Genomic DNA, 25,481 nt, shown 5'->3' with positions numbered 1-25,481 from the left:
GTCAGATGTCTGTCCTCCACTCAACTCGTTCCAGCTCTACCCCTATGCCCTGAGTGATGCAGCTCTCTTGCAGCAGCTCTTAAATGCCTCCACATCTACCAAGTTTTATCCTCCTTACCTACTCCACAGAGGCCACTTTCTCCTCCTTGTGCCTGTCCAGGTTACTATACACCACCTTCTCCAAGGCAGGGAGCAGAACCTCCAGGGTAAAGCGGGCACTCTCATTTGCTGGTTCATTTCTTAGTTTACATTAACTGACCACTGAGAGGTACTTTGAGTTTTAAAAATATTTAATACTGTTACAATTTTTAGCAGCTGTTGAAAACCTTCTGTGGCTCCTCTGAAACCTCTACCCAAGCCCGTGAGGGTGGCACATCAGGTCCTCCATCCACCACCAGGCCGTCCTTCCACATGGATTCCAGCCTTGGCTCTTGCCACCTCCGTCTCTCCACTCCTGTTGCATTAAACACCTTGCAGTCATCCTAACAGGGCCTTGCTGCTTCACACCTCCATGTCTTTGCCGGGGACAACTTCATAACCACACAGCCTGCATCTTCATGCCACCATTACTGCAGCTACCACACCTATGACATTTACCTATTTATGTCTATCCTACCCTTCTGGGTCTCTAGCCTGCAGCGGATCTGTCTGACCAACTCCAACTTGGAAAGTGCCTTCCACGTCTTACTCTCTAGATCCTCTCTTCCCTTCAGTGACCTCCAAGGTTAAGTCCCATAATCTTAGTGGCTTAGATTGAGCCACTAAGAACTGCAACATTGGCCAGTTTAAATGACTGACATCAAGTTCTCCCTACAACCATGTCCTCCATTTTTAAAATTTGAAACTCCTATCACTTTAAGCATGCAACACTTTGAAAATAACTTTAAAAACGTTTGTAGACTACATTACCACCGTTGACTCCATGTGTCCCAATGCAAGCTTATTCCCTCCCCCTTTTCTAATGTTAAACTGTAGATTAGCTATTTAATAAAAGTTCTCACTTTGAAATCCAGAAGGTGGTTGTATAGCAGATTCCTTTATACTCCTAGTTTTCCAATCAGACAAAAAAGTGTTCACTAAAGAGATCAAAAGTAACTCAAATTTGCACCAATATAACTATTTGGCTAACAGGAATTGCCAAGTATAATATGTGTCAACTGAGTCTGGTAATAAAATCAAGGGGAGAAAAGAACCAAGGAGGTTGACAATAATTTAAGTAACTAGTTAAAACCGAAGAAGAAAAAAAAGTACAAATAGACCTGGAGAAACTAACCACTAATTTTGATGTAGTACAATAAAAATAAGCCCTTCCGTTGGTATAGAACACTCATTTCTGATATGATCTCTATGACAATATTTCCAATATTATCTCCTCCATAGGCTGGAGAGGTGACATCCCCATTTTACAGTTACACCAGTCAAGACAATAGGACCCTAATTTTGATTACTTCTGGGCTAAAAATAAGAAACTCTTTAGCTGCTCTATACCTATAAAATGTAGCTGTCTACCCTATCAGCTTCACAGGATAGTTGTGAGAAAACATATGTGAAACTGTTGTGAAACAGTAATAAGTACTAGACAAATGCAATGCATTACCAATCAGAAGAATGACAGGCATAGGGGTAGTGGGGTTTGAATGCAGGAGTCAGAGTTTGTATATAAAGAAAGTCAAAGGAATGATAATAAAAATCATTTCTTAAAAAGACAAACCTTGTTCATTGTGCCATTCTTTCCATTTTCTGTACTTTTTTTTTTCTTCAAAATATAAAGCTGGGGAAAAAACCAAATCTCAAATTTTAAACCCTTTGTTTCAGGGGTCAGCCCACTATGGCCCACCGGCTGTTTTTGTTGTTTTATTGGAACACAGCCATGCTCATTAGTTGATGTACTTTCTCCCATGGCTGTTGTGCTACAATGGTAGAGCAGTTGTTACGGAGACTGTACGACTCTCAAAGACTCAAATATTTCCTATCGGGCTCTTTACAGAAAGTTTGCTGACCCCTGCTTTATTTAATTGTGGAAAGCTATTAGTAATCTCTTCATATGCGTGCCAATAATAATAGGTTATCCCTTATGCTTGGTTCACCTGTTTCAAAAAGGAAAGAAATAAAGCATCCAAGGGAAGAACATTTGACTTTTTATTACTTTTTAAAAATCCAACTTCAGTTAGATTAACAGACGAGATTAGAACTTCAAATGTGATACATTATCTGCACTGGATTTATATTACTAAAAAGCCAGTTGGAATATGGCCTACACGAATCACGGGTGGGTACAAAAATGGAAGTAATCATTGAGCATTAACTGTTTCCTTTCAACTCTGTCACCGATTGTCTGTACTCTGTGGGGATTTATAGATTCATGTTTGACACAGTTGAAAATCCCAAGTGGGACTGCTTTTCCAAAGATACTCTGTTGTCCTTCAAATAGAATGCCATGTTATTTCCTCCCTGCCTAAGCTCTTACTTGTAATGTTTATAACTTTCAAATGACCTAAACTGATGAATTACAGTTAACACACAGAATGCTGCTTTACCAGTCAATCATTAGCAAGACTCGTTCACCAGTACCTCAAGGTAAACATTCTTCACAACAGTTTATTTCCATCTCCTAATACAGTGAAACAAGAACTTATAACTTTAAGTGAAACTTAAAACTTTACTTTTGTCTTTGCACAATTCTGCCTACAGTTCCAAAGAGAATGTCAAATTAGATGGCTTTTAGAAAATGCTCATAGGAGAGAACAAGAGTTATTTCTCATAATGAATTTAAATTTTATAAAATTTCTGCAGCTATATGTTAACTTTCTGAACTACCCTACCTCTAAATCTAGTCTATTTCTATACACACTTCCAAACAATCTTTATAAATTTTCACTTCTCTGATCTCAATTGCTAAAATATAGCTTCATAAGTATGCAATTTTTATGAAGATATAAAACATTAATGAATACTTGTGTTCTCATATGTCACTACTCCTATTTATTATGTGTTCCAATAAATCAACAGAATGAAGCACTAAGACACGCTGAAATCTAAACTTAAAACCCAGATGGAACTGCAGTGTATAGATTACAAATAGGCTTTTCTTTCCCAGAATTCATATACAGAAGCCCTTCGGTATATAGCTTTTCCTGAACAAATGACATTAATACATTTTTTTCTTTTTTACATTTGTAAAAATTCAGGAAATCTTAATATTTATTTGCAAGACGTTTGGCATAAGGTGATCAATAAACATTTAGGAAACAAAAGGTCTATCGAAATGAATACAATTTGTGGATAAACCCTGAATAAGTGGCTTTTGGAAGAACTGGAATTTGCAGCAGCCGCCTTTAGAAAGAGGGCCATCCACTCGCAATGGAAAACACTCAAGCATACCGTTCACTAGGTTCAGAAATCACCACAATATAATGAATTCTAAGGGCGTGGGGCTCAATTTATGGGCAAACTCAGCACAATCTACGAGCCCAACATGATATACTAAAGAATGCTTTACCACCCTTCCAGCCATTACATTTCCACCTTATCCTACTCTTGTACTAGGATATATGTATTAACAATGTCACTTACTAATGTACCTAAATTTCAGGAGAAGCGTGCTTACGGATACAAATCCCCAGTTTTTGAGAGTGTTCAAAGCATCAGCTGATAAGTTGAGCAAATGTTAACAAATGAAAGACAACTAGCATTTATGGAGTGGAAAAGCCCTACCCTTTAATTAACTTAAATAACATATTTTACCATTCTACAACTGAGAGCTAGGGAGCTAAACTATTTGTGCATTACATCTTCTTCAAGAGACACACACACACACCCAGCCCCTCTAGGAAGCCATAAACCAAAACCTATTTTTTAAAGGACTTTTCAAGGTGACTTATACTCATTTTAATGAAGCTCTTAATGTATGTGGAAATTAGAAAATTATTTTTCAGTGAAGATTCCAAAGGACTTTAAATACAGATCAATTTAGTAAAAGAATTGGTGTACCTGAAAGCAGCTAAACCACTCATTCTTTAAAACCCCTACACCTTACTTGCAAGATTCATGAGAAAGAAATTTCATTTTATTAAGACAAAAGCTTGCCACCCAATTTACAATCTATCAGACCCTATGTTCTTATAAGTACTTTACACGTTTAAAATTTACATAATATAAACCATTAAGTACTGACTTTTAGTTCCTTTTAAGATCTTAAAGGAAGGTGTGAGAAGAAAGAGAAAATGGAGGAACCAGTAGATTACACTTAATATTTTGGTTTGAAGAAGAGGATTTACCTACAGCTTTTGATCAAATTTCTGTTTGTTCATGTCAGCCATACTTAAGTAGTAAGAAATCAAATTTTTCACCCTTTATAGTCCTTACATGCTACATTATAGGATGCAGTCTCTTAATTTATAGAAACGTATTTTGTAATGAAAACACCTTACGTAACTCTGAATGGCATGAGTTTCACATTAAGGTTTAAATTACAGCTGTTTTGAGTCTTTCTAAAAATACCAATATACAGTATTGTTTTAGGTGGTCATTTGCATAGCAAACTATTAAACTAGAAACTCAATGGTTCTAGGAAAACTTCACATTATGGATCGTTCCAGAAAGATGTATTCAAAATTAAAATTACTTCTCTTAGAAAACTATAACCTTTATTTGCTCATCCCCTAGTAAGCTAACCACTTTTACCCATCCCCACTTTACATGGTACACCAACCTGAACAGATTTTGTGCCACAATTTCATTCAAAGGGCTTCTCATTCACTTTGTGACTGTACTGGATAATCTAGATGTACGCAAGTTTGGGGATTTTAAAGTAATTGTCCCCTGTATTAGAAAAGCATGGTTTATAGTATAGTAAAAAATTTGCATTCAGTAATTGCCTTTTGAAAAAGATATCTTCAAATTGCAAACACATGTATTTTCACAAAACAATTTGGTCAGGAAGTTTTATTTTAACATTCTAAAGCAGTAACGCTTTAGATATTACTTAAGTGCCCCAGACAGGATTAACAAAATTAAATGTTTCTAAATTACAAATTTAGCTCCTGTAGGAGTCTCAGGAAAAAAACAAATAATCCCCCCTCCCAAAAGAAGTATGAACACACACATTTTGAAGAAACCCCAATGTTTCATGCAGTGGTAGGCAAGATGTAAAAAGCCACCCAAATTCACACATTTCTACACCAATCATATCAGAAAAAAGTACTCCGTAGTCAACCTGTACATCCAAATGCATTTGGGAATCTACACCTACGTTACATTATTTAATGTTATATACATTTATTACCCACCCCCCTTGTTTTTAATAATTTCTTATGTAAAACCTTCATTCAAACCCCAAAAAGATGTAAGACTAACTTGGGGGGTAGGGGGCAGATAATCACTTTAGACATTCAGTTAAAATGTAGTTTATCTAAATCACAAAATGTTTAATAAAAACAAATATCTCCTCCATTTAATACTTTGCTTTCTAACTGTACAGTAAATTGCATTGTAGAGAGTACACCTCTATCTTCAGACTGTATCTTCTTTGGATGGAATTAAGATGTAATTGGATAGTTTTAAGATAAATAAATGGGCAGTTGGTCCAACTAAGATGACAGCAGATATATTACACGCAGGATTTAATATTTTTAAATTCTCTCTGTAAAAAAAAAAAAAGGATGCAGTTGAATTGGAAAAAAAAAAAAGGCAGGTCAAAAAAGAACCCAGGTTCAATATATAAAAATGTCCCACAATAAGTTGACGATGGCAGTAAAAATAAGAGAAAAAATTAATCTTTCTGGAACATCATTTTTCAATAACATAGAAACACTAGTGCCAGGAAGATTTCTATTCATGTAATTTTAGCATCCAAGTTTCCCTCTATTTATTTTATTGGAACAAATGCTTTAAATAAACTATTTGTCCTCTTCACTGAAGAGAGCTGGTCTATTTCATCTTTAATGAGCTAGTTTTTGGGAAGATTAGCCATGTACTGTAGTAATGCCTACTGCATAAAATCCAAGCATTTGCTGTGAACAGTTGGAGAAAGCAGTCAGTTAAGAACCTAGGATCAATGGAAATAGATGTTACTTTAAGCCATCCACAAAAGAGAGACCCACAAAGTACCCAGTGTTAAAGCCCAAATCTCTTCTTGCGCTTTTTTTTGCTGTGCAAGTTCCACCCCTGTGAAAGAGAAATTGATCCGAAGTTCCAGGTTTTCTTGGGTCTTTAGTCAATTTTCACATTAGTATAGATTTTTCGGACAAAGGCACTTGTTCCCATGTAACCAATTGCTCCTGTAAAGATAAAATAAGATGTTTTGAAACAAATACATATAGAGCAGTATCCATCATTTACAAACACTAAATGCTCTCTGCTCTGTAAAGGTATTATTTTTCCATGATAACATCTTTTGTTAGTATTCTCTCTGAACTTATTAAAATAGTATCATTTGTTCTGCAAATCACCTGTTACTGTAATACACCAAGTTTGACCTGATGTAATGTTTTTATAATTAAATATCAATTAATACATGAAATTATGAACTATATGAATTAAAATAATCTCTTATAAAGAATAATTTCAGAATGACAAAAATTTGTTAAATGAAAAAAACATGTTTTTTTAAAATTTAAGCATAGATTATTCTAGGTCATTAAAACAATATTAACATGTTCCCCAAACCATATGATACCTTATGGATAATTCAGTAAGAAGTGACTGGGGATTCTCTCAGGGAAGGACTGAGAACCACGACCAAGTGCCATTTGAAGCTCTAGAGAGGAGGCTTCTTTTTTTTTTTTTTTTTTTTTTGCAGCACGCGGGCCTCTCACTGTTGTGGCCTCTCCCGTTGCGGAGCACAGGCTCCGGAAACGCAGGCCCAGTGGCCATGGCTCACAGGCCCAGCCGCTCCGCAGCATGTGGGATCTTCCCGGATCGGGGCACGAACCCATGTTCGATCGGCAGGCGGACTCTCAACCACTGCGCCACCAGGGAAGCCCTGAGGCTTCTTTTTTTATGTTTAAATTGTAGAGGCTATGTGATTGGTAGAGAGGCAGGCATTTGAGGGCATGCATAAGAGAGACAGGTAAGTAGATCACGAGTTTTTGAATAATTAGCTTCAAATGGGACCCAAAACACCAGAGAACACGGGTGTTTTTGTCTGTTTTGTTAATTAAGTTTCTGCCTCCTGGGCCTCAAAAAGTACTTGGCACATGATAAGATACTCAATAAATATTTGTTGAATGAATGAATGACTGTATAGTTCTTTAGAGCAAGTAATAAGGGATCTTTAAAACAAGACAGTTGGTCATTCATATCATAGAGAAGATTCTCCACTGGATTTAGGAATTTACCATCTAAGCCCATTATTCAAAGTCTAAAAGTATATCTTCCATGAGTTAACGATACATACATATATACCTAATTGTCCACCTTTGAACTGACTTTTATTTGCCCAACTGGTGTATGCAAGGAAAAAATAAGTCTCTTCTGCCTTTACGTATGTAAACTGTACCTCAAAGGAACCAAATGGCTGATAAAAGGAAGTTTCTCCTTAGAGAAGTATCCCAGCTAATAAATATAAAAGGAACAACAGAACGAGAATATTATAACCACTAACGACTTATGTGAGCTAGGCAATAATTATCAATGGCTGCTAACCTCACAGAGACAACCAGACATTAAGGGCCTCCTTATGAAAGTTCACAAACCACCTGCTAAGTATTCTTGGACAAGTATTAATATTCTTGAGTATGATTAAGTCTGTAGCTGTAACTACCACTTTACAGAAAATATGGGGGGAAGAAGTACATAGAGAAGCATTAAATAACACCTTAGGGATATAATCAGCAAAATCCAGAGTGTGAAAAACTCTACAGGAATTAAAACAAACCAACCCAAACCCAAGTTTCTTAAATAATTGCAAGGGAAAAGAGAGCAAACTGGATCTTGATGCAAACAAACTGTATTAAAAGAGAAATGAGGATGTGTGGGGCAAATTTGAACACTAAGTGAATATTTGAGCATATTAATAAATTATACTTATATATTGAATATATACTGAAATAATTTTATATATTATATAACTGCATTCATCCATATTATAGTTATATAATAATTATAGTATATAAACACTGCACATTTTATACACACACACACTGAAATATTTACAGCTGAAATAACATGAGGTCCAAGATTCATGTCAGAAAAAAAGCGGGGTAAGGTGGGACTATAAATAAGACAAGATTGGCTACCAGTTGATAATTACTGATGTGTTAGGTGTGTTAGGTACATGGCGACTCACTACATATATATCACTGTTCCTCTTTTTGTATATATTTGAAAATTCCCCATTATTAAATATTGAAAATATTTTTAAAAACTCACCCAAACAAAGCAAACCTATTTTTGCAATGAATAGACATTTATTTTTTAATATGAAATAATTATACTACACTTGAAAATAGTGATAATTCACTTTGAAATAATTATATACATACAAGTCCTTACAAGGTAAGAGAAAATACCATTCAATTTTATAAAAATAAATCTGAATTCTTATAAAAATATCTATAAAATTTTAAGTAGAATCAAAAATTTAACTGGCATAATACAACACTAGTCCAATAACCAAATCCAGTTTTCCAGACTTACAAAACCTTGTTCCATTTTGAGCAGAGGTACGCTTAAAAGCAAAACAGTGTCAACCTAGAGTATCATTTTTCCTAATCTTATGAGTATCTCAAGAATAAGCTTATAAAAATATGGCTTTATAAAAGGAAGATATTGAATATGCACTCTAGAAAAGTAAATGTCTTGGGAATAATACACTTTAAAACTTAATTTCCTTAAAACTAAAATGCTATGCTCAAAATATAAAGTCTACAACAATATCTAATTATTTCCCACCTTATAATTATTTATTTTTCCTACATTAAAAAAAATCTAATATTTTTCTTTCAATTACTGACTGAAAAAGCATTTTTAGCAACATAACCTGATGCGTATGTATAACTTTTGTATTATGACATTTTAATCATTTCCACTGTGAAATGTTTCCCCTCCCCCCAAAACACCAATTAACACTGAAGGCATACAAACCCTTTAAAGAATAAATGTTGGGACATTGCCAGAACAGCAGGGAACTGTAAATGTGCCAAGACTGTTAGGCAGTAAGATGAAATTTCAACAGGAAATGCGTTCAAAAACTTTAGCTAACTTAATTCCATTTTCTTTGTAAATGTCAAGATATTACCTCTCCAGGTCTTCCTTAAATCATATTATAGAAAGATTCAAGAAAAAAGTAACCTTCTGCATAATCCCATGACTCCATACCTCATTGATTGCTGGTGATAATCAAGAAAGATTTCAGAGGAGGAACCAAGATGGCGGAGTAGAAGGACGTGCTCACTCCCTCTTGTGAGAACACCAGAATCACAACTAGCTGCTGGACAATCATCGACAGGAAGACACTGGAACTCACCAAAAAGATACCCCACATCCAAAGACAAAGGAGAAGCCACAATGAGACAGTACGAGGGGTGCAATCACAGTAAAATCAAATCCCATAACTGCTGTGTGGGTGACTCACAGACTGGAGGACACTTATACCACAGAAGTCCACCTGCTGGAGTGAAGGTTCTGAGCCCCACATCAGGCTTCTCAACCTGGGGGTCCGGCAATGGTAGGCGGAATTCCTAGAGAATCAGACTGCGAAGCCTAGTGGGATTTGACAGCAGGACTTCCAACAGGACTGGGGGAAACAGAGACTCCACTCTTGGAGGGCACACACAAAGTACTGTGTGCACTGGGACCCAGGGGTAGGAGCAGTGACCCCAGGGGAGACTGAACCAGACCTACTTGCTAGTGTTGGAGGGTCTCCTGCAGAGGCGGTGGGTGGCTGTGGCTCACCGTGGGGAAAAGGAACTGGCAGCAGAAGTTCTGGGAAGTGCTCCTTGGCGTGAGCCCTCCCAGAGTCTGTCATTAGCCCCACCAAAGAGCCCAGGTAGGCTCTAGTGCTGGGCTGCCTCAGGCCAAACAACCAACAGGGAGGGAACCCAGCCCCGCCCATCAACAGTCAAGCGGATTAAAGTTTTACTGAGCTCTGCCCACCAGAGCAACAGTCAGCTCTACCCATCACCAGTCCCTCCCAACAGGAAACTTACACAAACCTCTTAGATACCTTCATCCACCAGAAGGCAGACAGCAGAAGCAAGAAGAACTACAATCCTGCAGCCTGTGGAACAAAAACCACATTCACAGACAGACAAGATGAAAAGGCAGAGGGCTATGTACCAGATGAAGGAACAAGATAAAACCCCAGAAAAACAACTAAATGAAATGGAGACAGGCAACCTTCCAGAAAAAGAATTCAGAATAATGATAGTGAAGATGATCCAGGACCTCGGAAAAAGAATGGAGGCAAAGATCGAGAAGATGCAAGAAATGTTAACAAAGACCTAGAAGAATTAAAGAACAAACAAACAGAGATGAACAATACAATAACTGAAACGAAAACTACACTAGAAGGAATCAACAGCAGAATAACTGAGGCAGAAGAATGGATAAGTGACCTGGAACACAGAATTGTGGGATTCACTGCTGTGGAACAGAATAAAGAAAAAAGGATGAAAAGAAATGAAGACAGCCTAAGAGACCTCTGGGACAACACTAAACACAACAACATTCGCATTATAGGGGTCCCAGAAGGAGAAGAGAGAAAGGAAGGACCAGAGAAAATATTTGAAGAGACTATAGTTGAAAATTCCCTAACATGGCAAAGAAAATAGCCACCCAAGTCCAGGAAGCGCAGAGAGTCCCATACAGGATAAACCCAAGCAGAAACATGCCAAGACACACAGTAATCAAACTGACAAAAATTAAAGACAAAGAAAAATTACTGAAAGCAACAAGGGAAAAATGACAAATAACATACAAGGGAACTCCCATAAGGTTAACAGCTGATTTCTCAGCAGAAACTCTACAAGCCAGAAGGGAGTGGCATGATATACTTAAAGTGATGAAAGGGAAGAACCTACAACCAAGATGACTCTACCAGGCAGGATCTCATTCAGATTTGCTGGAAAAATCAAAAGTTTTACAGACAAGCGTAAAAAAAAAAAAAAAGTTTTACAGACAAGCAAAAGCTAAGAGAATTCAGTACCACCAAACCAGCTCTACAACAAATGCTAAAGGAACTTCTCTAAGTGGGAAACACAAGAGAAGAAAAGGAACTACAAAAAACAAACCCAAAACAATTAAGAAAATGGTCACAGGAACATACATATTGATTAAACGTGAATGGGTTAAATGCTCCAACCAAAAGACACGGGCTTGCTGAATGGATACAAAAACAAGACCCAGGGCTTCCCTGGTGGCGCAGTGGTTGAGAGTCTCCCTGCTGATGCAGGGGACGCGGGTTCGTGCCCCGGTTCGGGAAGATCCCACATGCCACGGAGCGGCTGGGCCCGTGAGCCATGGCCGCTGAGCCTGCGTGTCTGGAGTCTGCGCTCCGCAGCAGAAGAGGCCACAACAGTGAGAGGCCCGCGTACCACAAAAAAAACCAAAAAACAAGACCCATATATATACTGTCTACAAGAGACCCACTTCAGACCTAGGGACACATACAGACTGAAAGTGAGGGGATGGAAAAAGATATTCCATGCAAAAGGAAATGAAAAAAGGCTGGAGTAGCAATATTCATATGAGATAAAATAGACTTTAAAATAAAGAGTGTTATAAGAGACAAGGAAGGACACTACATAATGATCAAGGGATCAATCCAAGAAGAAGATATAACAATTATAAATATATATGCACCCAACATAGGAGCACCTCAATACATACGGCAACTGCTAACAGCTCTAAAATAGGAAATTAACATTAACACAATAATACTGGGGGACTTTAACACCTCACTTACACCAATGGACAGATCATCCAAAGTGAAAATAAATAAGGAAACAGAAGCTTTAAATGACACAATAGACCAGATAGATTTAATTGATATTTATAGGACATTCCATCCAAAAACAGCAGATTACACTTTCTTCTCAAGTGCGCACGGAACACTCTCCAGGACAGATCACATCTTGGATCACAAATCAAGCCTCAGTAAATTTAAGAAAATTGAAATCATATCAAGCATCTTTTCTGACCACAACTCTATGAGATTAGAAATGAATTACAGGGAAAAAAACGTAAAAAACACAAACACATGGAGGCTAAACAATACATTACTAAATAACCAAGAGATCACTGAAGAAATCAAAGAGGAAATCAAAAAATACCTAGAGACAAATGACAATGAAAACATGATGATCCAAAACCTATGGGATGCAGCAAAAGCAGTTCTAAGAGGGAAGTTGATAGCTATACAAGCCTACCTCGAGAAACAAGAAAAATCTCAAATAAACAATCTAACCTTACACCTAAAGGAACCAGAGAAAGAAGAACAAACAAAACCCAAAGTTAGTAGAAGGAAAGAAATCATAAAGATCAGAGCAGAAATAAATGAAATAGAAAAAAAGAAAACAATAGCAAAGATCAATAAAACTAAAGGCTGGTTCTTTGAGAAGATAAACAAAATTGATAAACCATTAGCCAGACTCATCAAGAAAAAGAGGGAGAGGACTCAAATCAGTAAAATTAGAAATAAAAAAGGAGAAGTTATGACACTGCAGAAATACAAAGCATTCTAAGAGACTACTACAACAAACTCTATGCCAATAAAATGGACAACCTGGAAGAAACGGACAAATTCTTAGAGGGGTATAACCTTCCAAGACTGAACCAGGAAGAAATAGAAAATATGAACAGACCAATCACAAGTAATGAAATTGAAACTGTTATTAAAAATCTTCCAACAAACAAAAGTCCCGGACCAGATGGCTTCACAGGTGAATTCTATCAAACATTTAGAGAAGAGCTAACACCCATCCTTCTCGAACTCTTCCAAAAAATTGCAGAGGAAGGAACACACCCAAACTCATTCTAATGAGGCCACCATCACCCTGATACCAAAACCAGACAAAGATACTACAAAAAAAGAAAATTACAGACCAATATCACTGATGAATATAGATGCAAAAATCCTCAACAAAATACTAGCAAACAGAATCCAACCACAAATTAAAAGGATCATACACCATGATCAAGTGGGATTTATCCCAGGGATGCAAGGATTCTTCAATATATGCAAATCAATCAATGTAATACACCACATTAACAAACTGAAGAATAAAAACCATATGATCATCTCAATAGATGCAGAAAAAGCTTTTGATAAAATTCAACACCCATTTATGATAAAAACTCTCCAGAAAGTGGGCAGAGAGGCAACCTACCTCAACATAATAAAGGCCATATACGACAAACCCACAGCAAACATCATTCTCAATGGTGAAAAACTGAAACCATTTCCTCTAAGATCAGGAACAAGACAAGGAAGTCCACTCTCACCACTATTATTCAACACAGTTTTGGAAGTCCTAGCCATGGCAATCAGAGAAGAAAAAGAAATAAAAGGAATACAAATTGGAAAAGAAGAAGTAAAACTGTCACTGTCTGCAGATGACATGATACTATACATAGAGAATCCTAAAAATGCTACCAGAAAACTACTAGAGCTAATCAATGAATTTGGTAAAGTTGCAGGATACAAAATTAATGCACAGAAATCTCTTGCATTCCTATACACTAGTGATGAAAAATGTGAAATAGAAATTAAGGAAACACTCCCATTTACCATTGCAACAAAAAGAATAAAATACCTAGGAATAAACCTACCTAGGGAGACAAAAGACCTGTATGCAGAAAACTATAAGACACTGATGAAAGAAATTAAACATGATACCAACAGATGGAGAGATATACTTACCATGTTCTTGGAATGGAAGAATCAATACTGTGAAAATTACTATACTACCCAAAGCAATCTACAGATTCAATGCAATCCCTAACAAATTACCAATGGTAGTTTTTACGGAACTAGAACAAAAATTCTTGAAATTTGTATGGAGACACAAAAGACCCTGAATAGCCAAAGCAGTCTTGAGGGGAAAAAGACGGAGCTGGAGGAATCAGACTCCCTGCTTCAGACTATACTACAAAGCTACAGTCATCAAGACAATATGGTACTGGCATAAAAACAGAAACATAGATCAATGGAACAAGGGAGAAAGCCCAGAGATAAACCCACGCACCTATGGTAAACTAATCTATGACAAAGGAGGCAAGGATATAAATGGAGAAAAGACAGTCTCTTCAATAAGTGGTGCTGGGAAAACTGGACAGCTACATGTAAAAGAATGAAATTAGAACACTCCCTAACACCATACACAAAAATAAACTCAAAATGGATTTGAGACCTAAATGTAAGACCAGACATTATAAAACTCTTAGAGGAAAACATAGGAAGAACACTCTTTGACATAAATCAGAGCAAGATCTTTTTTGATTCACCTCCTAGAGTAATGGAAATAAAAATAAAAATAAACAAATGGGACCTAAAGAAATTTAAAAGCTTTTGTACAGCAAAGGAAACCATAAACAAGACGAAAAGAGAACCCTCAGAATGGGAAAAATATTTGCAAACGAATCAACGGACAAAGGATTAATCTCCAAAATATATAAACAGCTCAATTAGCTCAATATTAAGGAAACAAACAACCCAATCCAAAAATGGGCAGAAGACCGAAATAGACATTTCTCCAAAGAAGGCATACAGATGGCCAAGAAGCACATGAAAAGCTGCTCAACATCACTAATTATTAGAGAAATGCAAATCAAAACTACAATGAGGTATCACCTCACACCAGTTAGAATAGGCATCATCAGAAAATCTACAAACAACAAATGCTGGAGAGGGTGTGGAGAAAAGGGAACCCTATTGCACCGTTGATGGGAATGTAAATTGACACAGCCACTATGGAGAACAGTATGGAGGTTCCTTAAAAAACTAAAAACAGAATTACCATATGATCCAGCAATCCCACTACTGGGCATACACCCAGAGAAAACCATAATTCAAAAAGTCACATGCACCTCAATGTTCATTGCAGCACTATTTACAATAGCCAGGTCATGGAAGCAACCTAAATGCCCATCGACAGATGCATAGATAAAGAGGTTGTGGTACATATATACAATGGAGTATTACTCAGCCATAAAAAGGAACCAAACTGAGTCATTTGTGGAGACGTGGATGGATCTAGAGACTGTCATACAGAGTGAAGTCAGAAAGAGAAAAACTTATATCGTATATTAATGCACATATGTGGAATCTAGAAAAATGGGACAGATGAACCAGTGTGTAGGGCAAAAGTTGAGACATGGATGTAGAGAACAAATGTATGGACACCAAGGGGGGAAAGGCGCGGGGGTGTGGGGATGGTAGTGTGCTGAATTGGGCTATTGGGATTGACATGTATAAACTGATGTGTATAAAATTGATGACTAATAAGAACCTGCTGTATAAAAAAATAAATTAAATTAGAAAATTAAAAAAAAACGAAAGATCTCATTAAATAACGAGGAGTTCGGGGAACAATATTCTGAAGGAAGGATGGCCAATAATACTAAACGAAATTTTTGATTGCCAAGGGATACACAGGATGTTCGCATACAACACAAATCCAGACTTAGCTTTCAGTTCCTATTCAACTTTCTCTCAAATTTGGTTAACTAATTATCACAAGGCAAGGTTATCACAGCGGCTATAAATAAAAATGTGTAACTATAATACAGAGAACTGTCTTCCCTTATAGCTGGTGAAATTACTTTTACTACTTTACAGTCAGTGTCATTTGTTTATGTGTGTACACAGTGGTCACATACATGGTATATACGAACAGATTTTTTTTTTTAACTTTTATTTTATATTGGAGTATAGTTGATTTACAATGTTGTGCTAGTTTCAGTAGTACAGCAAAGTGATTTAGTTATACATATACATATATCTATTCTTTTGCAGATTCTTTTCCCATAAAGGTTATTACAGAGTATTGAGTAGAGTTCCCTGTGCTATATACAGTAGGTCCTTGTTGATTATTTTATATCTAGTAGTGTGTATATGTTAATCCCAACCTCCTAATTTATCCCTCCCCTCCATCTCTTTCCCCTTTGGTAATCGTAAGTTTGTTTTCTAAATCTGTGAGTCTGTTTCTGTTTTGTAAATAAGTTCATTTGTATCATTTTTTAGATTCCACATGTAAGTGATATTATATGATATTTTTCTTTCTCTGTCTGACTTACTTCACCTTGTATGATAATCTCTAGGTCTATCCATGTTGCTGCAAAAGGCATTATTTCACTCTTTTTTATGGCTGAGTATAGATTCTTTTTTTTTAATTATCATGTAATATTATATTAGTTTAAGGTGGACATCATAATGATTTATGTATGTATTGCAAAATGATCACTCAATAAATTTAGTTAACATCCATTACCTTACATAGTTTCCAAGGTTTTTTTCTTGTGATAAGAACTTTTAAGACCACTCTCTTAACAGCTTACAAATGTAAAACACAATATTCTTAAATCTAATCACCTTACTGTACATTACATCCCCAGAAGTTATTCATCTTATAATTGGAAGTTTGGACCTTTTGACCACCTTCTCTGGCAACTACCATTCTGCAGAACAGATTCCTCTGATGAAAGAAGAAAGCAACCTTGGTACCCTAAAGAGGTCCACAAATGTCATACCAGGACCCAGGTTTTAACGAGATAATTCTGTTTTCCTTATTCTATTGCCCATCCTATAGCTAAAGGCAGAATTACAAAAAAAAAAAAAAAAAAAAAAAAAGTGTGTGTGGGGGGTAGTTCTGAATTATACACTATCTGGAAACGTCTCCAGAGTGATTATTCATTAAGCCTTACATCATTCCTATGAGGTAACTAGGGAATTAGCTTCATTTATTGGGTAAAAACCTGAACCAGAAAAAAAGTGAGCTGCTTGTACATTTTCCCTTAAGATACCTCTGCCAGGACTCAGTGTCATGAAATTGCTCTGAGGTGAAAACACATGGTGTAGAAACCCAAAGAATCTACAGAAACAAAGACACAACCCCAGAAGAGAAGGACAGCCCAAGACGCTTGGCCCTCCTCAACCCCGTAACAGCAGCAGCCAGCACCCACTGAGCATCTGCCATCCACCTGATGTTTACCCAGTCAATCACTGACTCCTCATCACAACCCTGCAAGGTAGGTATTACTACTGTTTTGCAAATGAGAATGTTGAGGAAGAAAGGTTAAATAATTTGGCCACAGTAACAGGGCTATTAAGTAGGGGCAATACGATTTACAACCAGGACTAATTGGTCCCCCAAAGTCTAGCTCTTCCCAGAAATTCTCCACCATGTCTCCCATGTAACTGGCTATCTCTTAACACCTAATAACAGACCTGCATTACACTTGGTGCTTTACACACATGACACTACCACAAATAACTACTCTGAAAGCTATGCCCATTTTATAGATTAGAAAATGAGATTTAGAAAGGTTGATACGCCTTCCCATGGCCACAAAAAACAGTGAGTGGCAGCATGGAGATTTAATCCAGGTCTCTCAGGCTTTTCAGTCCATGTCTTTTCCATTTTTCATGCTGCTTCCAAAAGTTCTTTCTTTGTTTTCTAGTTATTTCACACATACTAGAGACTCTATCATTGGTGATAACTATCACGTCTTCCATCTAAGGGAAGATTGTGATAGACCTATGAAACAGTGGTATTATCCTCATTTTACAGAGGCTTGGAGAGCTTAGGGAACTGGATCAAGGTATAGAACCACAGATGGCACAGCCAGAACTTAAGCCCAGTCTGCAGACACCCAAGCGTGTACTGGTAACCAGTCAACTGTGCTACCTCCATGAACGGTGGAACAGAAACTTCCAAACAAAAATCATTCAGCCAAACCTTAACCTGTTTACATAATAATCTTTTCCAAAGAATCTAAACTAAACAAACAAAAACAACAATTCTCAACATGAATAAGAAACTAATTGTGGTATGGAAAATAAAAATAGTGCTATACAGAATTACTAAAAACAGGAAAGTAAAAAAGAAATCAATGAGGTAATAAATTAGATTTTGAGGAATAGTCAAAAGAATTGAAATCAGATGCTTGAGTTTATTTTGGTATTCCTGATCAAACAACAAAAAGTAGTTTCTTAATTTCCAATTACTGTATTTTTCTGATTCAGAAGCACTCAAAGATTTACTCATGATGTTCCAGGAAGTTCAGAACTTACCACACATTATCCCTAAGGCTGTGCTAAATACCGCCATATATCCAAAGTAAAATGATGTCTGAAATAAGCCATACATCCTGAAATAAAACCAAAAAATTATATATAGTATATCCATTTTTACTTTAGACATAAGGCCTAAATTCTAGTATTTAAATGACAAACTTAGCTTCTAAAATACAAAATGAAAAATTGTCTCCACTTACTTTGTTTTGAAAAAATAGTAGTAAAAGGAATACATGTAAACATAAATTGCAGTTGATGCAGCAGAGAGAAAACTTGTCCATTGCCTGAAGAAAAAAAATAACCCTTTTGAATGGATGGCACTGAAAGATTTTAAAGCAAAGACTTTTATAAAAATATCCTTTAAGATTCTGTATATTTAAAAACAAATGCATGTACAAATGTACAATGGCATTTAAATATATCAACGAGGAGAAAGCCTAAGAATTGGAAGGAGAGATCCTAAATTTTGTCAAATTTACTATTATAAATGACCCTAAATAAACCATTTCCTTTTTCAGACCTGTCTCCTAGTGTTTAAACTAATGACCCTCATTAATACCAACAAAATTTTTTTTGACTAATATTATTTTTCCTCTAAAATCATCAACATTTTTATAATTGAAAAAAAAATCCCTATACTATATTAAGGAGGAAAATTTCTATACAGATCTTTTACTCCACTTGATACACTTCAAATGGAATCTTATTTTAAAATATTATGGTCCCCAGAGGTTCTTCCCAGAAATAAGTACTCACCACCTATAATCCTCTGCATTTAGTAGAAAGTATGTGCACACGATGGTCACACAGACGGTCACAATGCACAGGATGACCAGCACCAGCATCATGAAGCCATAGACATAATAGATCTTATACGCCCAGAAAGATGTGAAGATGAAATACCTAAATACAACACAACGAAGACACAGTTTTCTAGTCTTTATTCATGTAGCTCACACTGCTCTTGCTAAATCTCACTTGCATCTTAGTTCTCACTTTTTTCTCACTTAAATCTCAATATTTTTCTTTCAAGTAACTTCCAACAGTTTCCCTTACCCCCTTTTCATTAAGTCATTTAAAATTCTCTCAAAAATATTTTCTTAGATAATCTTTCAAGACCAGACTCATTAGTAGGGTAGGGTATCCATCTCTAAGCAAACTAAATAAATTAGAAGCTTAAGGAGTATACTGTGGAAATGAAAATAGCTAAAAATTCTTATTTTTTAAATAAAGTCAATTTCCTTGTTCTTTCATTTTTTTCTAGATATGACACTTTATAAACAATGTATTTTATATTTTATAAAACACCCTATTAAATTTAAAAAAGGTTTGATATAGTAATAATGTATAAAATTAGGAAAATAAAAATAATTAGGAAAAGAAAGCCTATGGAAGCTTCATGCCATTTTCACAGTACCACAAAAGAAAGGGCATTAAGATTTTATACCAAAAAAAGACCCTTTACTCTAATTCCATTACACAAGCCATAGTTAAACAAAAAGCGTTTTGTTTTGTTTTTTGCAGGACATGGGCCTCTCACTGCTGTGGCCTCTCCCGCTGCGGAGCACAGGCTCCGGACACGCAGGCCCAGCGGCCACAGCTCACGGGCCCAGCTGCTCCGCGGCATGTGGGATCTTCCCGGACCAGGGAACGAACCTGTGTCCCCTGCATCGGCAGGCGGACTCTCAACCACTGCGCCACCAGGGAAGCCCGAAAACCACCTTTTAACAGACTACATAGACCCCTTTCTAGAAGCATGGACTTAACAAACTAACTCTGTTAGCTGTCTGCCCATCTGATGATTCTATACCTATCCTAACTCCTAAATTTTCTTATTACAATGAAATCCCCCAAAACATAAATACATTGCCAAAACTTACATTTCAATAAAGATTGAGCCAAAAGGTAAAATTCCTCCCAGGCAAACAATAACTGCAGGCTCCATGAACCTGGAAAATATTAAAATTAACAGTAAACTTCTAGTATGATTTCCACATTATATTATATAAACCCTGATAATAGAAATGAGATGCTTGGTACTTAAAAATAACCTAAGGATAGAAACAAACCAATAAACAGAAAAACAAAAATTCAAAGAGGCACAATACTGAGAGGGGACTTCAAATTAGCCATAGGTTATAGTCAAAATTCTTTTTGGCATTAAAGGCCGAGATAAGAACTTGTGGAACACAAATACTTGCTTACTGGCAGAACTCAAGAAAAACTATGAGTATTTGCTCCTGTTCTATACTTTTCAGTAACTTCTAAAAATTTTCGTCATTTACCTTACAGAAAGCCATAGGGAAAGAAAAGTCTTGAGACCCCCCTGCATCTGAAATAATGTTTCCCAAATTGTGGTCTTGCCAATCTCTTTGCTCATGCTTTCCTTGGTTCAGTAACTTGTTCTCCTATGAATCACACAATTAAGGTATTATGGGTTCTGAGTTATAAAAGGAGTCAAAGAACGAATAAAAAATAAAATTCAAACCTCATTCATTCACTCAACAAACATTTACTGATTGCAATCAGTAATTCTCCACCTGCAATGCCTTCCCTTGTCTCACGGTTCTCTCCTGTGAGCACTGACTCAAGTGTTCGCCCCATAAAGCCTTTCTCGGGTCTCCCAAGAAGAGGTGGGTTCTTCCACCGTCTCTTGAACGTAACTCCAGGGCAGCACTTACCACACTATACTGTACTGTCTAATTAAATACCTCACTAGATTATAAACCCTGGCATGCAGAAGCTATTCATCTAGGTATTCCCAGTGTCCAGCACAGTATGTGGCACATAAAAGATAGTAAACTACTATTTCTGAAATGAACAAACTACAAAACTGAGAAGAAAATGAGTTTGAGAGCCGAAAAAAAAAATTTTTAAGTCTAGTCTTCTTTCCTCCTTTTATGGAAAGCCAAGATCCACAGAGGTTAAAAATGACATGCCCGCCAGATCTAGTATTCAGATTTTGGTTCCCATACAACTATATAAAGAAAATGAAGAGACACGCAAGCCTTCCTACACCTAAATGTGACCCATGGTTATTAGCAAGGTCGCATGTTGCTCCTTCCTCTCCTTCACCAGCCCTAGTGAACCAGAGGAACTTTTGTGATTTCTATGCTTTTCCTTTAACCTTATCCTCCCCAGTAATGGGTAAAGGAACAAACATTAGGGTATCAATGAGCCTTAACAGTCTAATCTTGATTTGAAGATAAAACTGACTTTAAAAAACAGACTACAGAAGTTCTCATAAGCACCAATCCTAGAGAAAAAGAACACGGACAATTCCTAGGACTAGAACAGATCATTCTCCTTTACACTACGGGGCTATTTTATTCAGCCTCCACTTCTGCAAATGTCTACATACCTCCAAGTCTACAAAAGACTATAATATAAGTACTTAAACATAAGTTATACTTACAATATAGCAAAATATCTAGGAATGGAGGCTTTTCAATACATATCCCTTATTATGAATATGTAGAGTCTACCGTACAGCTATTCTTATGAGACGGGAAATAAAACAAATGTACAGTAAGACTGTTCTATTTATGTCTGCAAGTAAGAATTAGGAAAATAAAGAATGCAGAATAGCATAAATCAGCACTAAAACGTTCAATTTACTAATTTTATTATTTTTTTTTTTATTTATTTTTTTTTGGCTGCGCCATGCGGCACACGGGATCTTAGTTCCCTCACTAGGGATCGAACCCGCACCCCTTGCAGTGGAAGGGTGGAGTCTTAACCACTGGACTGCTGGGGAAGTCCTCAATTTACTAATCTTAAAAAGCAAAACATATAATGAGTTCACATTTTGTTCAAATTTGAATTACGAAAATTAGAAATATAAACATATTAGTAACATCTCATTTTATGTCCAAAAGTTGAAAAAATACAAACCATCTCAAGTTAAAAATCCATCAAGAATCACTATTTCAAAGCTGAATGGTCAAATGAACTATATGCTTACACTACTGCAGTAGAAGAATCGCTTTAGCTGTTAAACAGAAATACCTGTCATCCTTTGTCAGGATTAAATCTTGAATTATGGGAGATCCTCAAAAATACATTTTGTGCATAAAATGTGAAAAGTGTATTTGAGAGATTCTACACTATCCCAGAAGTGAAGGTAAAGAACATAGGTCGGTAAGTTATAATTGGTCTCACTACTAATTCCTCTCTCATTTGATACAAAATCTATGGCTATAAGTCAATGTTGTTTCAAATAATAAAATATCTGGAAAGGAAAGTGAAATTAGAAGTCAGGGGTTGGCAATCTTTTTCTGTAAAGGTTCAGATAGTAAGTATTTCAGGTTCAGGTTTTGCAGGTGATATGGTCTCTGTCATAACTACTCAACTTTGATGCCACCCTGTAAAAGCAGTCACAGACAATATGTCAACAGGCATGGCTATATTCCAACAAAATTTTATTTATAAAAACAGGCAGCAGGTTAAATCTGCTTTATAGACTGCAGTTATACAACAGCTGCCGCTTTAGGTCCCACCCACCTCTGTGCACTAGTGTACTTACCAAAGCATTTGATTTCTCTGTAAATGGCACCAATATTCAAAAAAGTGAAATAAGCATATCATTTATTACTACTCCTAGCAATATAAATTGAAGGAAAAAGTAAAAAGACAAATTCTTAAGTTTAAACTTATAAATACATGCCAATTCTAAAAATTATGTATACATAATAGCCTTAGGAATTTATATATTGTGAGAAGCAATCACATAAAATTTAGCATTCTCTTTACCATTTTTTCTCCGGTATGGGACGAGGCACTGCATTGACACGACACGGAAAGTTCGGTTGACCTGACAGATTTCGGCCAAGTATTGTACCAACAAGATTTAGAGGAAGGATAACAAAAAAACAGATGCAACAAACGGCCACCTGTAAATTAAATTAAAATATGTGTGATTACTCAGAGAACAATAACACTAATAAAAACAAGTGAAAACGACACTTAAAAATTTAAATACAATTTGATCACAAGAGAAAATGTTTAAGTTCAATATGGGTTAAAATTGTGCAGAATATATACTAATGGCAATAGGAAAAGAATGTGCTTTAGAATATTAGAATTAAACTAAATACAAGTTGAACTGTTTCCTATCTACTGTAGTTCCCAATTTTTCCTATTCTTCCATACTGTCCCTACTACAATCCTTTTTTCCTCTCCTTTCACTTTCAGCTGTCATGCTTTTAACATATCCTTTATCTTTTATCATCATAACCAACTTATTTACTTGCCTACACTTCACTGAGCTCCTAATATCCACAAGGACCTTTATACATGTTATTTTTCTACTTTACAGATGAAGAAAATGAGACTTAAGAGAGGCTAAGTAACTTCCCATGATCACACAATTAGTAGGTGGCCGAACTAAGATTTCAATTCAGATCTGCCTGTCTCAATCTGTCTGCTCATTTCTATTCTACAATGCCTTAGGATCTTAAAAATAGAAGAATATCACTATTTATGTACATATGTGTATTACTAAAATAATGAGTATTTTTCTGCCAATTAGTAATTCAAAGTCTAAAGTTACAGGGAAGACCACACAGAGATTCTAGAACCAAAGTGGTTAGTTAATAAATAAATAAATTTATTTTTGTGATTTTTTTTCTTTATATAAATCTGTACACTCAAGGAGACACACTCAAGCTCTTTTCCAGCCAGCATCTGGTTAGGATTATTTCACTCTGAACTTCTAAAACTGGAATAGGACTGAATCACCTCTAAGATCTCTTTCAATTATACATTTTGGGGTTCTAATAAATCAAAAGTAAAAGTGAGATGCAGCTCAATATTAAAGAAATAAACAACCTAAACCAAACATGGGCAGAAGACCTTAACAGACATTTCTACAAAGAAGACATACAGATGGCCAAGAAGCACATGAAAAGCTGCTCAACATCACTAATTATTAGAGAAATGCAAATCAAAACTACAGTGAGGTATCACCTCACACCCGTTAGAATGGGCATCATCAGAAAATCTACAAACAACAAATGTTGGAGAGGGTGTGGAGAAAAGGGAACCCTATTGCACTGTTGATGGGAATGTAAATTGACACAGCCACTATGGAGAACAGTATGGAGGTTCCTTAAAAAACTAAAAACAGAATTACCATATGATCCAGCAATCCCACTACTGGGCATATACCCAGAGAAAACCATAATTCAAAAAACACACATGCACCCCAATGTTCATTGCAGCACTATTTACAATAGCCAGGTCATGGAAGCAACCTAAATGCTCATCGACAGACGAATGGATAAAGAAGTTGTGGTACAGGGACTTCCCTGGTGGCGCAGTGGTTAAGAATCCACCTGCCAATGCAGGGGACACGGGTTCGAGCCCTGGTCTGGGAAGATCCCACATGCCGCGGAGCAACTAAGCCCGTGAGCCACAACTACTGAGCCTGCGCTCTAGAGCCCACGAGCCACAACTACTGAGCCCATGTGCTGCAACTACTGAAGCCCGTGTGCCTAGAGCCAGTGCTCCGCAACAAGAGAAGCCACCACAATGAGAAGCCCATGCACTGCAACAAAGAGTAGCCTCCTCTCACCACAACTAGAGAAAGCCCGTGCACAGCAACAAAGACCCAACGCAGCCAAAAATAAATATAAAATAAATTAATTTAAAAAATGTTGTGGTACATATATGCAATGGAATATTACTCAGCCCTAAAAAGGAATGAAATTGAGTCATTTGTGGAGATGTGGATGGATCTAGAGACTGTCATACAGAGCAAAGTAAGTCAGAAAGAGAAAAACAAATATCGTATATTAACACATGTATGTGGAACCTAGAAAAATGGTATAGATGAACCGGTTTCCAGGGCAGAAGTTGAGACACAGATGTAGAGAACAAATGTATGGACACCAAGGGAGGAAAGCCACAGGGAGGGTGGAGATGGTGGTATGCTGAACTGGGCGATTGGGATTGACATGTATACAACTGATGTGTTTAAAACTGATGACTAATAAGAACATGCTGTATATAAAAAAAATTAAATTAAATTTTAAAAAAACTCAATAAAATGTACCTTGATGGGAAAAAAAAGTAAAAGTGAGAGAAAAGCTGAATGAAAACTGTGAAGAAACTGACTGAGAGAAATGAAGAGGTGTGGGGTAGAAAATTCACAGTGATCACATGAGAAGGAAAGAATCTATTTTGAAGCAACATTGTGAAAACTCTGCATCTTCATTATATCCTTATGTGTGCTTGTGTGTGTTAA

At 36.4% G+C, this 25,481-nt stretch overlaps 1 protein-coding gene across 1 annotated transcript in view; it reads right to left on the bottom strand.

The window, feature by feature from the left end:
* Positions 1-2,121: 2,121 nt before the first annotated feature.
* The window catches only part of TM9SF3 (transmembrane 9 superfamily member 3), a 74,487-nt gene continuing 51,127 nt past the window's right edge, over positions 2,122-25,481 (bottom strand). Inside the window, exons 10-15 of the mRNA XM_030865204.3 lie at positions 22,988-23,127; positions 20,116-20,184; positions 18,992-19,138; positions 18,436-18,519; positions 18,233-18,309; positions 2,122-6,278 (exon numbers count right to left, since the gene is read on the bottom strand). Coding sequence (XP_030721064.1) covers positions 6,211-6,278; positions 18,233-18,309; positions 18,436-18,519; positions 18,992-19,138; positions 20,116-20,184; positions 22,988-23,127 — 585 coding nt within the window. The 3' untranslated portion in view covers positions 2,122-6,210. The remainder of the gene's footprint in view (positions 6,279-18,232; positions 18,310-18,435; positions 18,520-18,991; positions 19,139-20,115; positions 20,185-22,987; positions 23,128-25,481) is intronic.

Source organism: Globicephala melas, chromosome 16 (assembly GCF_963455315.2).
Source record: "Globicephala melas chromosome 16, mGloMel1.2, whole genome shotgun sequence".
Classification (NCBI taxonomy): domain Eukaryota; kingdom Metazoa; phylum Chordata; class Mammalia; order Artiodactyla; family Delphinidae; genus Globicephala; species Globicephala melas.
Note: the sequence above shows the minus strand (reverse complement) of the source record. Positions and strands in the feature narration are given on the sequence as shown.